The sequence below is a fragment of the Bombus vosnesenskii genome, unplaced genomic scaffold, assembly GCF_011952255.1.
Source record: "Bombus vosnesenskii isolate JDL3184/JDL3185 unplaced genomic scaffold, Bvos_JDL3184-5_v1.1 scf7180000013295, whole genome shotgun sequence".
Taxonomy (NCBI): domain Eukaryota; kingdom Metazoa; phylum Arthropoda; class Insecta; order Hymenoptera; family Apidae; genus Bombus; species Bombus vosnesenskii.
Window position 1 is genome coordinate 4707346 of NW_022882946.1, and position 16858 is coordinate 4724203.

Below are 16858 nucleotides of genomic sequence, written 5' to 3' on the forward strand. Positions count from 1 at the left end.
GCCAAACAACTTTGGAGATTACCGAAACTCCTTTTCACCCTCCGTCCCCCCTATTGATACACGACGAAGCTTCATGCTTCGAATTCACAATCGTTCCAACGGAACGCGGGTCTATCTACTGTTGTAAGTACATAGACTACGACGTGACACGGAAGAAAGAAGAAAGACGAACACAAGAAGGAGAAGAAAGAAAAAGACGAAAGGCAGAGACAAAGGAAGAAAAAAGTAAGAAGAACATCGGCGAGGGACAAACGAGGATAGCGGCCGGTTAAGTCCGAAACACGGTCAACGTTCCATCAAATCGAAATTCATCTAACGGGAGAAGGGCATAAATACAGCCGTGTTGTTGCGCATCTGCTTTCGCGAAAGAACGGAACGGTTAGGAAAAGGGCGAGAGATGAGGAATCACTCGAATCGGCGGGAGCTCACGGCGGGGCGTGTAATATTCCCGGGAAGTAAAGCTCCCGAGAATTTCAAGACCCCTCCCCCACCGTCAACCCCCTGTGTCCGTCTCCCTGTGGCCCCTCTACAACCACCCATCCCATCCTTCCTTTCTCCCCCCTTCTACCCCCCCGTGCGAACGTATCCTCGTGCTCGCAGCAGGCAGTACCAACCACCCCACCGACTACGAGAAGGGATGCAAATAACTGGTGATAACAACAGATAGCTGTGCCGGTACGGCTGACTCTATATCTGTGTCGGTGTACCACTACGCGGTAGCGGTTTAGGTTTCGGGGGCGAAGGGAGATCGAGGAAAAGAGCGTGGCAGGGTGGTAGAAGGGGGAGGGGATGACTGAGGGTGGTCGGCGCGGAGAGGCGCGCAAAGAGGACGAGTAACGGAGATAGAGGGAGATAGGAAGATACGATGGAAGATGAAGAGAGTACACAGAGGGTGGTCGACGGTGGGAGTGAAGAGGCCGGCAGAAATCGTAGAGTAGCGAGAGTCAGAGAAGAGATGGCTTCGGCTGCGAGGGTAGAGGGAGTAAGAGGTGGCGGTGGAGGTGGAGAAGGAGGAGGGGTGACAACAGAAACCGGGTAGAAGGTAGCGAGATAGGGAGGGTTGGTCTCTCTGTTGGATGTGGAGAAGGGTGCAAAGAGAGTAGATAGACAGAGAGGAATGGATAAAATGAGGGAAATGAACGAACGAAGGGTAGAGAGAAAGGACTGAAACGAGTCAGCTTACTGGAGAAACGAGAAAGCGAGAAAAAGATAGAGACGGAGATAGAAACACGGTGAAAAGGGGGTAAGGGCGAAGGTGGAAAAGAGAAAAGCTACGTGACTGTATAGTAGCGGTCCGAGGAAAGCGGCGATACGGAGGGTGACGCGAGGGGAGCATTCGAAGGGTGTGTAGACGGGTGTGGAGAGCGAAGGAGAGGAGGAAGCGGAGGGACGTCACTCGCTGTCGCATCGAGCGCGAGCGATGAGTGGCGCGCGCTCGCTCGTCTTTTGTTTGCGATACGATGCGACTGCCAGGCCTCGTGACAGCGGTGATGGGCGGCGGGGGTGGTTCGTGGAGGAAAGGGATCACGGCGAGGAGGTGGGTCGGGGGCGTTGGAGGCGACGGCAGAGCGAGAGGGAGAGCCGACGGTGGTGTGCGACCGCGAGGATGAGCAAGAGGGCGCGGGGAGAGGGTAGGAGAACTGAGCTGGGTACCGGGTGAGAATCACAGAGGTACGCTACACTTAACGCGACCCATGCGTACATATGTTACATGGATGAGCGTACGTATATGAGCGTCGATACGTGCACGTAAATTTCTACTGCCGGCTTGTTCGGTGTATTGGGGCCTTGTTGTCAGCAGGTTGCCGGATGCACATCCACCTACGGATCTCTCTGCTCTTCTCTGCTCCACTCTTCTGCTCTACTCCGCTTTGCTTTGCCCGCGAGTAACGCACCGCTGTTGTATATGTATATATACATTTGTATGTACATACGTGTGTGTATGATTGAGTATATGTGTCTATCGAATGTATCGGGACTAGCTATACATACGGTTGACGTACACGACGTTTTGGGGATAATCGTCTCTACTATCGTACGTGTACTATTGGATCAGACTTAGGTGAATGTTGTAGGGTCGTAAGAACGAGATGAGCAGAGGAGAGACAGAGACGAATGTACGGATAAAAGGGAGCGTTGAGCAATTTCAGATTTGCTTCCGACACGAGTTGGTATTTCGTTTAGCAAGTTATTGAATCAGCAGCGCGGGTTTCGCGTTAACGCTAATTAACAGGTTATCGATATTTCTTTAACGAAGAAATTTTTCTGCTGGATAAATTGCGGTGAATAGCAGCTGTTCTTCCTTTTGAAATTTTATATGATCCACAAATTGATAAAGACTAACAATAATTTATTCTTAGAGATCAATAAATGCTACGTAATAAACGTAGCAATATAATTTATTATTCTTATATTTCAACTTTTATATAAATTAATTGAATATTAATATCTTTTATAATATCACAAAGCATAATTCTATTCCCTTTTCATAGTACTTTTTAATATTTTACCAACTTTTTTAAAATTCAATTAAAAATATATAAATGAATGGTAAATTAAACAATTATTCCATAATAAAAAAAAAGGCAACAAAAGTTCATAATAAAAACAAGTCAAAGAAATACGTATGTCGTCCTATGAACAGTAGAGTCTGTTCATTACAGGAAACATCTACTGATCCCCGAGAATGTGTAGTTGTTTCACTGACTGGCCAAACATCCTACGCACGTGAATCCATACACAAGGTCGTAAACGATCATATCCAATAATAGGATTTCAACCAGCAATTTTTATGATAGGTATGACAGAAACGAATGCATCCTATCAGGCTGATTATTACGTAAAATCGTTATTACATTCGTTTGCTCTTGTAGCAATCATCAATGATTGAACGTATGCATGCACGCAAATGCTTCGCTTATCGAAGGCTTATTGTCAATATGGCTGTTTGCATGCAGAACAGTAGATACGCCACATCTGTATTTGTCTTTTCAGTATTTCAGATCCTCTCTATTAATTCCCATTTCGCGTCAACAATATTTGCGTTCTATTTTGAGGATGCACGTGTTCACGCGGCACGCGTGAAAGATACCACGTTTTCCATGAATTTCTCACGTGAGGATGTTGCCTTGCTCCATTCCCCTATTAGCTTTCTCTGTGATTGATATATAACCCTGCTACGAAGTCCTTAAGAGGTCTCGCGTCGAGTCTGGATTTATCGTGAATTTACGATAACAAGCAAATTTTCATTCAGGTAAACAAGGATATTTTTCATAACTATTCTTATACCTATCTATAAAAAAGAATAAAGCGTTAATAATTCAAGTTTACAGATATTTCTCTACAATGAAATATTCCAATGCAGGTTTCTAACTTTCTTTTAAAGATTTTACATTTCTCGAATGTTCAGAGATTTCAAAACATGTTTCCAAAATATTTTAATAAAGTTTAAAATTGAAGAAGTTATAAAGATTTTTTACCCTTCACAGTTTATGTGAAAATCTGTATGGATTTTTTACAGAGTATCCTTTAGAATAACGACGACGCGACGATTCACGATATGCCATAAATTACTGAACCGATTGATTTGAACTTTGGCGTACGTGCTGAGAATATCTCTATATCTCTTACTACTTTTGGATCAATATTTTTAACACATCTTTGCGGTTTGCAGAATGTGTATGCTGCGTATTTAAATTAACCCACGAACACTACCATGGTTGTTCATGAAAAGTGAGTTTTTTACCAATTATCGTTTTGTAATAATACCATCGGAATATCGTGATGTTATTTGTAAAACAATTACAAACAATAATTTGTCTATTTTCATTTAATCTTGAATAATAATAAAATATGTAATTGTTTGAGTTTACCGATACAAATCACTGAAATAAAAGAAAGCAATGAAATCTCATTCATAATAAATTCTAAATGTTACATTGAAATCTTGCTACAATTTTGAAAAAATTATTCTGACAATACACGCTAAGCAATGATTCCTACGATATTAATGATAAGAAATTAAAATCTTTCTGAAACAGTTCAATTATCAATAAATATACATACCTGCAAAATTACTATGTCGCTGTAAATGTATCATTTAAATAGAACAGCTGTTTAATTTTTTCCAAGCGTAAAAGCGATACGGACTAAACGATTAAACTTAGTCAGGGCTTACGTTACAAAGTTTATCGGCAAGGGATTCTGTGTCCTTAATTGCACGACGTTCCGCGGCGAAACATTTTTGTTTCGCGACAGTGAGCGAGCAACGCCGCGGAAGTGCGACCGATGTTTTATTGTGACAAGGCTCAAGTGCGAGGTGTTCGGTGCACGGGAGGAAATATACAACCGCGAGCTTTAAAGTGCACCGATGCACCGCGCTCGAGAATTTCCGTGGATATAGAACGCGCACGGTTCGTAGGAGTAGACGCGCCAACGCGACCACGTATTATTACGTAAGCATTCGATACTAAAGAATGCCGTGCACCAACCGTCGCGGTATTTTATTAAACGTTTCTCTATTTTAAATGGAAAAACGCGAATTTCTACCTTTGATAGAGAGGAAATGTTATGCTAAGAATAGGATAGGCGAAAAACATTTTAAATGGGAAGAAATTTGAGTGATTGTTGTTCAAATGTATATTGCATTGAAATTATTTTATAAATGGTCACTTAGAAATAACTAGTGCAGAAATGTTATATTAAATCTGTAGCATAAAATTTTGGAAAGTAAATTTATTTATGTGTTTTAAATAATTCTATTTGAAGATTTCAAGATCTTCATTGGTAAACGCTTATCAATTTTTGCAATTTTTTGAAATCAAAATGAATTCCGGTGATTATCCGAATGAAAATCAAATTAAAATTTTGTCAAGATATTGTTTCAAAAGGTAAGCGGAGAAAAATCAGGACGAAAGAAAATGTTCGAAAAGAGTTGATATTTTCCGTCATCCTCGTTTAATTAAAAACATATAATCATATTAAATGATGTAATTATATATTATCAACTAGTCTTGCATAGAAACGCTTTATTCTCAGCTAGTAGGTACATATGTTTGTTTTAAAATGTATATGTAAAGTATTCGAATCATTTGCCCGGAAGAATATCGGGAAGAAAATGGGAAACCTGGCCGAAAATAACGGTTTGGTGATACGAAGAGGAGGCGAAGTAAGTTCGAGATGACAGAGTGGGGTCAGAGGATAACTCGGGTCTCGACCGGAGCTGCTTTTGACACGAATACGTTTATGCGATCACTTGGCCTCTCGTTTCTCATGTTAAGGCTCTGTCCACACCGACACGGATCACTTATCGGTTATTTTATTTCAGGAAGAACGCGTCGCCGAGCTTCTTTGTAACTGAAGAAAAAAGATTTTCACCCGCTGATATTCTAAAGGGATATTTCAGCTGGGTCGCGAAATTTCCTTTTTTCCGTTTTTCCTCGTCTTCGCTCGCGCTTACTTGGATACGTCTGAATCTATAATGCTTTTGATATCAAGCTTTAGTCGGTTGGTATAATCGAGTCGCTTCGCGGTGAAATAAAAAAAGAAAAGACGGGGGAGGAAAAAGACAGAAGAGAAAAAGAGAGAAAATGAAATCCGCTGACGACAGAGCTTGGTTTTTAAGTGAATCGCATCTGTAAACGCGACGTCGCGTAACACGAGTGCGCGAAACACCGCGAACCTATTAGCGCGTGAAATGGAGCGACTTGAAAGAAACGAATTCTATCCTCATCGAGGACGACGGTAATCTACGTAATCGCAGACACGCTTCAAAGCGTTCAACTTAATCCGAGATGCAGGAATTTTCTCGACTACTAGCGCGTAATTAATTCGCGAGCAGCATCAATTAAATCGCGACTCGCCGATGTCGCGAGTGCATACTTCTACAAATCGGTAGGACAAGAAAGGAAAGGCTTACTCTACCTCGGCCAACGTCCATTATATTAATACGTCGGTATCGATTCTGTCATTTAAAATCAACGATTCGAATGGAAGCCTGCAGCGTGTCTTCGTATAATTACGAGCGGCGTAAAACAACGGCGACGGACGCGCGGATTCGGCTTTGATATCGGCGCAAATTAAAAATATCATTGTGATATCACCGCCAACTTCGAGGAACATGAAAAAAGCGTGACGTACAAAATTTGTCCCTGTGTAATTGCGATAAAAGTATATTTATATATTTACATATATACACGTATATATGTGTATGCGGCAGAGTAAATTAACGTTTCGCGTGTAGCACCTTGCCAACGCTACGCTATAAAAGAAACCGGTGCAAATGGGTTAAGGACGAGATACTTTTCACGAAAATCGCAACACGCTCGTGTAGTTCTTTTCTTGCCCGTTGACGCGTTTACTACTCAGCCCACCCATCCGGCGACTTCCGGTGACATGATGACGAGTATAACTCCCGGGCCATACGACGCATTAAACGCGAGGACAATTAAATGGCCCCTTCGCTGATTCCCGCTGGTAACTTATTCCCAAAGTTTCCAAACTTGGTCGCGCAAACAACTTTAATTAAATATCTACCAGCGATGCCTGCGCGTGTTCGTCGATGAACCACAGACGAAGAAGGAAGAGCTGGAAACAAACGAAAAGAAACGAGCGAAGAACAAGAGGAAACGAAGAAAAGAAGGTAAAGTTAAAAAGGTGAAAGATTTACGGAAAAGCGATAGAGAAAAGCGAAAAAGCGAGAGAAGTAAACGTGAATACCTAATAATGTAATACTAGGTTAATTCTCTTTAGAAGATTCGGAATCGCGGTTTTCGTTAATGAAAATGAATAATGAACAGGGTAGATAATCATACCGCATTCGATGTACACAACCACCCCCAACCACGCCATTTTCTAATTGAGTCCATCATCGTATTGGCATACCACGGTTTTCGTTAATTATAATGAATCGCGAGGCCCAACAACGCCTGTATTAGGGTAAATACAAGACTGGCTATTTTTGTTACGTGGAATCGAATTACCGCTACGTTTCTGTAGACAAGAGATCACTGCGATATCAGAAAACCGTTGTGATGAAACATAACGAGAGAACTTGTCACGACTTACCCTCGGCCATAAAGAACGTGATTTATATTCGTACGTGTAAATTATGTAAATCCTGAATTTTTTAGAATACTGCTTGAAGATACAGTTATTTGTCTGATTGCTTTTTAGTGTGTCGATTTGATTAATTGTATGAATTGTAGACTGTAGTAAAATATTGACATTATCTGTATATATGATGTTTATTATGTTGATTAATTTAATTGAAGTAACCACTAATTAAGTTAAAATGTGAAAAATGTAATCGACAATAATAGTATGCCAACTATTTAACCATTAAAAAATAAATTGTTTTTAATTTAATCTTTATGTATTTTCGACCAATCGCGGGGAGACGCAATCGCGAGGAGAGACGTCAACGGGAGTCGTAAATTCCCGTTACGATTATAATAATCGACACCACGAGTTGATCGATCCCCTGATTTCAGTTAGTATAACACTGTGATTCACAGGGTTATAAGGTTTTTATTTCCAACACTTAAGTTACACCGTTGAGTAAGTATAAATCGTAGATGACAACTTGTCGCACGAAGATAAGATATATATGCACAATAGAGCAAGGCTCTTACAGTTGAATTCAGTATGTTAGTGGACGTAGCACTAGAGGATACTTAACTTAATAGAGGAAGTGAATGTTCGATAATCCCGAGAACCGACTTAGATAGATGATGTGAGTTAGACTATGTAGAATAAGTAGAGTTGACTTTTCTAGCGGTGTAGAAGAAGCAAGGTAAAGTGACGATGCTATGTCGGAGGAAAGCTAGCGATGGGTGTGTCTAGCGCACGGGACCATCGGATTTGTTCATGACATTTTTGGTCAGGAAAATGAGGGCAGTATACATTGCTTCTGATTGGATAAACGAAGGTTGGTGGACTAGGAAGGGTCTCAGCCGCCCTCGATAGAAAGTTGCTAGTAGGAACCTGCATCGTACCTGAGAAAAACTAACTTTCCCTTGTCAAGCCGTAGTAGACAATAGTCTTTAGAAAATAATTTGGAAAAAAGATATTTGTTCTGTCTGAAGGACCTTAGCTAGCAAATTACTGGGATTTGTGATGGGTCCTTAAGACTATTGAGGGTACGCAGTAAGGATGAGCGGACATCTGGTTCCCGTCTGGCCCGCGGTGTATGACCTGGTCTAGGTAGAGGGTCGCCCGACGTAACACTTTAATAAATTCAAAGAAGGCGTATAATTTAAGATCTCAGAATCTAAGCATAGATACGTAAACATCCACAGTTTATTTATGATAATCGCATCGACACCGGCCAATCTTCGTAATCAACGTTCGTCATCAATCCGCCACTCTTGAAATCATTTCGATCTTGACTGGAAGCATCAGCGTGGAGTGGGTCGGGAACGAAAAATCTCTCTCTTTAGGAAAATTATCGACGGTTCGGGGGAGCGCGATCCAGTCGAAAAGCACCATTGATACGAAAACGAGTATCGACTTTGACTGTCCACCGACTCTCACCTTTGCCAGTGCGTTCCTTTTAATCTATTCGCGTGATGCAACGGACTGCAACGTTCTTCTGCCTCCGAGGGCTTTCGGATAGCAGTAGAGGAAGAGAAAATGAGAGGGAGGGAAGAAGGAGAGGAAAAAGAAGAGAAGATGTATGCGGAATCGCGCGCGTCGAGTACGTGGAACGCATTACACGATCATCGCGTACGGAAAGCCCAGATCAATTACATAATGGCGCGACTGAAACGGATGCTCTTCAACCACCGCCCCGAGCCCCCTTAGCCCCGTCCCACCCCAAAGCGTCCCTGCGCTCCTGGCACAGCCCCTTTCGCAAAGTGACTATAGAACAAAGGGTTGAGCCTCTTCTCTGCGGGCGCAGTAATTATTATGCTCTTTGACGATCCCTCTGTCTGTCAACGGTAACGCCAACGGAATCGATACTTCTAAAACTTTAATCGTTTCACGTATGAGTGACATGCTTTCGCGTTAAGCCGCATGTAAAAATATTTCACGTCCGCAGCCGAGCCTCGGGGGAGACGAGGAGGTGTCGAGAAGGGTACCATCTGTGTCGATGATTTTCCTTTCATCTGAATCGATGACTCGGTGGAGTAAAAACTTTATAGATCGGTAGATATAGGGAAATGTTTCGATTTAACGGTAAGATGTTTGGTTTGGCTGAGTGTGTCGTGCGAAGATTTCAGGTTGAGGGATTAATAATCGTCTAAAGGATTAACAATCGATAACGAGTTCTTCTTATTTATGAAGAATGTACTTAAAATATCTTATTGAATATGATATGTCTTATTAGATATATCCATGTACTCGAAGATTTTGCAACCCATACACCGAGCCACCTTAAACTTTACAAACACTCACCTCAGTAAAGAAATAAATCAATCAAATTCGAAGATGGTATCTAACTGGGGGTAGCCATCCACATGTTATATTATTATACCACTAAGCTATAATATTTTACCAAATGTCCTACTGGACAAATTGTAAAATTCAAATAAATAAATAAATAAAAAAAGACCTTAAACTTTAGGCCATTAAGAACAGTGTATAGGTTCCAAGGACCTTGACCCATTGTATGGATTTCAACAACTTCCACAGTCCCCATAGTTGATTATATGGTTCTAATGTATGCCATATTGCTTAAATATTAAATATTATATTGTTATTGTAGGAAATATATTTAATTTAATTCTTAGACGATTAACATTAGTTTGGGATCTGTTTCGTGTGGTATAAATAATCGTCGTGGATTGATTACGAAAAAGTCATGTTAACTATGAGAAATTGTGAAAATCGTATATCCATAAAAAAATGTGTAGAAAATATTCTGCAACCACCTTAGAGGAATGTTATTCTTTTCTTCAAGAAAGGTATATTCTGTCCCATTAATTTACAACCAATTCAATGATTTAGATAAATATGAGTATAAAGAATATTAAACCTGCAGACATGTTTGTCAACTTATTAGATAAACTTTCAGTCTTTCCAATTTTCGAATTTTGAACATTTAGCACTATATTCTACAAGAACTACTAAGAGATATTCGATATTACTTCAAAGACGAACAGAAATAAATACATTCGATCAAAATACAACGAAACGCAGCACATAACAATTAAAAAATTTCTTATCGTGCCTATTACAGCGAATCAGACGTTGATAGAGGAACGAACAGATAAGAAATTGTTGACTCTATGTATATCAGTGAAGGAGAGGGAATACAGAAGATAAACGGAGGATCATGATATTGCCGAGAGTTAGATACTTTCCTGGATCAGTAGTGAAAAATGATAGGGCGCGATCGAGCTGGCGTCGCTGGGATCTCATTATACCCCGTGGAAAGACGAGATCGTCTCCGTAGAACTTCTTTTTCGCCTGGAAGGAAGGAGGGCCTCCCGTTTCACGATACAGAAACGCTTTCCTCGTTAGTCTTAATTTTCTCTTGCGGCCCGACATAGGCGACGACACTTCATATCGCGAACGACAGTACATTCGTGGGAGCGTTAATGACACCGTGGAATACACGCGATGAATAAGATCGTAATAACGAGTGCCAACCGTTGTTCGCAACGGACCCCTTAATTTTCCTGCCTAATGTTTGGATTAATTTTCCGTTCGTCTTTTTCGCGCGCCGCGTATTTACTTTTGTTGAAATAAAACAAAGAATGTAGGCCGCTGTCTCCTATCTGAATATGAAAATCTCTTTTGCAGCTGTATCGTCACAGATTCTCTGTGTATACATACAATATGCATGATACACACTTTCCGGCGAATCACAATTATAATATATATAAGTATATGTATATAATTTTGTTTCAGCGGAATATCGTCACTGCCAAATACTCAATAGCATCCTGGATAATTTAAAATATTATTTTGTTACTTCTGCAGGGGATGAGCGTGTACATATAAAGCGCGCGCTCATATTGTTCCTTTCTGATTCTACATTAAAACTGTTTCACAGTATTTTGTTGTTCCATTTTTTGTTTGGAACATGCATGTAGACATTTTATTTTGATATTTGAAGTATACAAATTTCTGTTTTTCATAATAGATTCTTTATATATTTATCATCTTAAATGATCTTGTATAATAGATCGTTAAATTTGTGCGAACCAATAATTCCACTAAAACGTAGAACGATATAACATTAATCTTGTCATATTTTTAACACATTTTATTTTAACACCAATCAGTAAAGCTAAGTCAGGCAAGACTATTTTACATCCTTTTTTTTTTTTTAGAACTTAATATTTTCTGTAAAATGTCAAGTTCTTTAATAAGAGATATTACAGATCTTTGACCAGAACGTATCTAATGATACGAGGCGAAAAAGAACTGAAGGAAATGTCTGACTTTTCAAACGCGTTTCTGATGGCAGATATCGCGTATCACTACATACATACACGCATAATATGTACACAGACATATACCAGAGATGCTCTTGGCCCGAGCAAAATCTCAGCCCGCAGGAATGACAATAGACTGTCAGATAATGAATCCCCACTGTCACCCCCTTTACCATCTCACGTCCTAAAACCCACCCTTTGCCATGCTCTCTCTTTCTCTACCTGTCTTTTTCCCGCACGTATTTCCTTTCTCTCGGCAGCGACGGGTTCGAAACCATCAACTTTTACTTATCGAAGAACAAACTTTTTCACAACATCGATATCATAATGATAAATTAAATTAATGATCGAATCGACTACGAAATAATATTTGTCCAGCTAATTATTCATTATACCATTCTGAGTTTATATATCTCTAGCTTAGAATTTTAAATGAAGAAATTTAGTGAAAATTACTTACATTAAACTTACATCTTGAGCGTTTATTTTAAACTGTATAAAATATGAAAAGATAACGACTAATGTTTTGCTAATTCTATATTCTTTTTTTAATTTAAAGATACAACATTGCGATATTGCTGTTAGGGCTAATTTTCTTATGTATAATAAATAATTAGTTTTCTCCTTTCGCTTATTTTATATTAGTATTTTTTCTTTTCTTTTTTTTTCATTTCTTGTAATACAACCAAATTAGAGTAAAAAGAGCCGTATCATTGCGTAAGCTAATAAACGATGTATGTAACTTTTACTTAGATCTCAGTTGTATCTCTCGCTAACTATACCCTTTATATTTTCCACCCTCTACTCTTGTAGCAAACAGGACTATGACCGAGTAGGCGAGGCGTCCACTTAACGCTAATGCCCCTTTTATTGGTCAAGATTCCAGTCAAAAGCTGAATAGACGCTCGAGTTATACTCCCAATTCAGTTTCCTCTAAAAATTGAACGAACAATTCATTATACCTGCTTGTAAATATTATATTCAATCCCGTAAAATCTCATTTGGCAGCTAATATAATTTTTATATGCTAAGCGATACAGATTAACTTATATTGAACAAATTGAAAATAAATTAAACTTGATTTTTCCATTTAAGCAAATATTTTTATATATTTTTTTTTATTATGATTGATCACGTTATTTATAGCTATTCCTTATATTGTTTTCAATTCAACATTTAAACATAATTAATATTCATTTCCGTTTATAATTCACATATTAAAAAATAAAAGAAAGAAATTCAGTCGTTTATCCGCTTACGATTAAGCCGATGGGTTCTTTTAATCTAAAGTATAATGCGTATTTAAATTTATCATGGTACATGCGAATTCTCTTCCATTTTTTCCTTCCTTCTTTTTTTACGTGAACTCGGAAACGAATGAAGCAAAGCCGGAAAAAAGAATTGGAACGTGAGGTGTAACATATCGAACTGAATGTTGAAGCCAGTGAGAGAGCGAGTCGAAAAAAAATTTTGCCTGGGCCTGGAATAACTCCAGGCAGAAAAAGTGAACAAAAAATTTCCATAAAAATGCACTCGTACGTATAATCCGGATAAAGCTTAGCATCGTGAGAGCAGCTATGTCACCAGTGGAAATGGCGAAAAAAACAGAATTGGTATGTGGAAATGACGGTAATCGAAGATTGTAAAAGAGCATGTGAAGAAAATGTTATAGCATACAATAATTTTAAAGATATCTTCTTGAATAAAAAAAATATATATATAATTATAAAAATTTATGTTAAAAATAAAACATGTTAAAAAATTATCTTTAACAGGAATAGTATATTGTAGTACATATATTAATGACGTATGAACTAAAATATGTATGAGTTAATATCATATTAGAATGTTATTTTGTTAAATAAAATTTAAATCTAGAATAATTTTGTGAAAAAAATATATTTTCGTTACTTATTTTGATACATTCATGATAGTTTGTATATAAATATGGCTTATACATTTAGGACCTGAAATTCTTCTTTTATGTATATAATTTTGTTTCAGTCTCATAGAACAAAAGATTTGATCATTCCTTTTTTAATCTTTTGTCCACAAATGTTCGCACTGAATAAAATATTACTTCTAAATTGTATGTACAATATCAAAATATCTTAATTTCACTGGTAGCTTTAACAAAATATTAAGGAAATTATTAACATCAACAAGAATGGTGTAGAATATATTTATTACAAAATACTTCAGATAATGTATACTCACTCACGTACGTTCGCACAAAATTTGGAAGATAACGACATTTGTTTATGTTGTCAAGTTGCAATATGAAAGTAGTGTTGCACTAGTTTCCCGTTTAAACTTGAGTGCAAAGTTATGTTCAACTACTATTGTGTAAGAAAGTTTGAATAAAAGAAGATATTCTTGTACCATATTATGAAAGAATGAAACTCAAATTACAAATGAAAATATGCACTTTAGAAAAATATAACCCTATTTTCATTGAGTGATCTTCTGTATGTTTGAAAAATACGTTACTTAAAAGATCGCTTTATATGCTTTAAAGTCAAATACGTGATACATTTTCATGAGATCTTAAGTTTTAATGATTACGCATCAGTCTTCAGACTGTTAACTGATTAGTCATTAGCAGTAAATTAAGCTTTATAGATCACAATGGTTTAGTACTTTACATTTAACAAAAATAGTCTGTAGTTTAGGCATTCTCATTAACGGGCCTCTTCTTATTCTAAAAAATAAATATAGTTTGTTAACACACAATTATATGTAATCAATTACATTAAATTTAATGACGTTCTAATAATTATCTTACAGTTTGTTTAGATGATTTGACATCTGTACTAGAAGTACGTGTTTTGGACCTCTCTTGTTCTAATTGTGCATGTAAGGATGCTACTTCGGACGTCAACTCATCTCGTATTTCCTGTAATTTTGCTACTTCAGCTAATACTGACGCTTTATCTTTCACTAGAAACAAACAAGAAAATTAATCATATTCACAATAATACTAGAACTATCAGTAAAGAACTATTAAGCCTACTTTCTCCATGAGATAATATTTGATAAAGCTTTTTATTCCTTTCTTTAACTTGTGTTAATTCCTTTTTTAAGCTTTCTACTTGACTCCTTAATTCATTAATGATTTCATCACGTTTTTCCACCTCTACCCTTAACTGAGCAGATGTAATATCATCATCGATTTTATTTAGTCTCGCCTTCAATATATCCTTTTCTTTTTCCTTTGTGATTTCTTCTTTTGTCTCCTTTTCAATTCTTTCAAAAAATTCTGTGTCTAATTCTATAAATAAATTAACTAAATTAATCATTTTATATCTACTTAAGATTTAAAATATGGAATTATTTTACCTTTGGATTTAGTATCGCCATTTTCTGGAGGTAATACTGTATTTTGAGTAGTAATAGTATTAATGGTAGTAGTTGTAGTAGAAGTATTTTCTAATCCCATATTGTTGAACTGCTCCAATGACATAGTAGCCTTTTTTGATTTTTTCCCTGATTTCTTATTTGACTCTTGCTCTTTTTCTGACTTGACTGCACTTACTAGCTGCTCTTCATAAGCCAGCTTTGACAGCAAGATGGCTTGATGTAATTCTTGCTCAAACGTTTCCTCGACAGCCTTAAGGAAATCACAATTGGACGTGATAACACACAACACTTATAAATATGTCACTACTGAAACAAAACCTTAGCTTTAACAATTTATATCTAAAACTAAACTATGATTTTCACACATATTAGTCAAGCCTGTGCTGTCCTTTATTACACACAATTGGTTGGGTGTCATTGTACCAATGTCCAGATAAAAACTTATTAAATTTATAACAAAAATTTCATTAAGCTAAAGACAAGTAAACAAAATACATTATAAAAAATTTATACATTACCATTGTATCTTTCTGTTTCCATTGTTCCCATTGTTGATTTTCATTGCTACTAGTTTTTTTCTTTTTTCCCTATAAATAAAGAAAAGGTGTAAAATGAGTATATATTTATTTATGAGTAAAATATTTATTTTACAAATTTCTGAACATTATTATGATGATATTACGAACTAAATTATTCTATTAATTATAAATTGATTTGCTTCCTACATTTCAAAATATATTAAGATTCATTACATACACCACTAAAGGTCAAAATCAATATTGAAGTTCGTTTCAAAATACAAGGTCCCGCCACGACTTATAAATACTATGACGTTTACCGGGTAATCGAAAACAAAAAAAAAAAAAAAACAAAAACTAAACGCATCATACCTTATTTTGTTTTTTCTTGTCATCCTTTTTTGGTTGCTGCTGTTGTTTCGATTTGTCGGTTTTAGATTTTTGATTCGTCTTACCGGCAGTAACATTCTTCTGGGTTTTCTTCGGCTTACAATCATCATCATCAATGCTGAGTACTGCGAATCTTGATGGTACGGCGGTCGCCATTTCTGTGAACTCTGAATATACGTATTGATAACGAAAACTACAGAACTTCCGGTATCATTATAGTCATAAAACTTATTATGTTCATTGGGTCTTGTGTTATTGCATCGTGTATCATGTAAAAAATGATATAACCTAGTACAAACGAACGACTTACATGCCTATACTTATCGCACACAAACGGATGTATAAGGAAAAATGAAGAACGATGTTAAGCTACCACATAAACCGGAAACGAATAGTAAACGTCATTGCGAACTTTCAGCGCCTCTAGCGGAAAATATTATGGAAATTACACTTACCCGCCCGGCGACACAGTAAGACCAACTGTAGAAGTAAAAATAAGAAAGTTGTATATTTCAAAGTTTCAAGAGTTTAAGGTACTTATACCTGAAAGAAAATAAATTTATTACTATTATATATCTCAAAGTACTTACATATTTAGTACCAAATATCACATTTGAATTGTTTTATACATACATACATGCTATAATCTTTTCCTTGATTTGTATTAAAGTTTTATTACTGTTTACCACAATATAACGATATATAGTAATTAAGAAACGTTATCGATGTTAAATAGTTTGCAACTTATTTTATAATTAATTTTGTATACATTTCGATTTACATGTCAAAGCTGATAAAAAATATTTTAGTTCTATAACTTCAATATAATATGATATTATACTTTTATACTTGTACAAAATTTAAACGTATCAGTTATTAAAGTTATAAGTTGATTCATTTTGATATTTGAATTTATATTTACATCATAGTTATTGTTTCATACTTCATAATATTGTAAAAAAATTTTCGTAATAATTTTACAACTAAACTGTATTTCTTTTTGTTTATTTGTTATGCACTAAATTTAGTTTTTTAAACTTTATGTTTACGTTATATATACAAAATACAAAAGTATATTTATATTTAATTGTAGCATAAAATGCATCCTACATAGTATCAAAAGCATAAAATCAATATATAAATATATAAAATATATATATAAATTATATTGAAGTGATAAACTATGAGGAATGTATGTATATTACC

General features: G+C 36.6%; 1 protein-coding gene and 1 long non-coding RNA gene across 4 annotated transcripts; both read right to left on the reverse strand.

The window, feature by feature from the left end:
* Positions 1-6093: 6093 nt before the first annotated feature.
* Positions 6094-7259, reverse strand: LOC117233291. The gene is made up of 3 exons (XR_004493292.1): positions 7066-7259; positions 6813-6990; positions 6094-6585 (listed from the first exon to the last, which is right to left on the reverse strand). It is a non-coding gene; the product is annotated as an uncharacterized LOC117233291 (long non-coding RNA).
* A 6005-nt stretch (positions 7260-13264) lies between these two features.
* Positions 13265-16097, reverse strand: LOC117233290 (G kinase-anchoring protein 1-like). 3 transcript variants are annotated; one of them, XM_033493451.1, is made up of 7 exons: positions 15963-16097; positions 15635-15819; positions 15263-15331; positions 14724-14994; positions 14398-14655; positions 14170-14324; positions 13265-14085 (listed from the first exon to the last, which is right to left on the reverse strand). In XM_033493451.1, exons 2-7 carry the CDS (start codon positions 15806-15808, stop codon positions 14053-14055), a joined length of 960 nt encoding a protein of 319 aa, XP_033349342.1. In that variant the 5' UTR covers positions 15809-15819; positions 15963-16097; the 3' UTR covers positions 13265-14052. The 3 variants fall into 3 exon arrangements, with proteins under 3 accessions (XP_033349342.1, XP_033349341.1, XP_033349343.1); XM_033493450.1 differs by having other exon boundaries at positions 15635-15822; positions 15967-16085; XM_033493452.1 differs by having other exon boundaries at positions 15967-16077.
* Between the last annotated feature and the right edge of the window lie 761 nt (positions 16098-16858).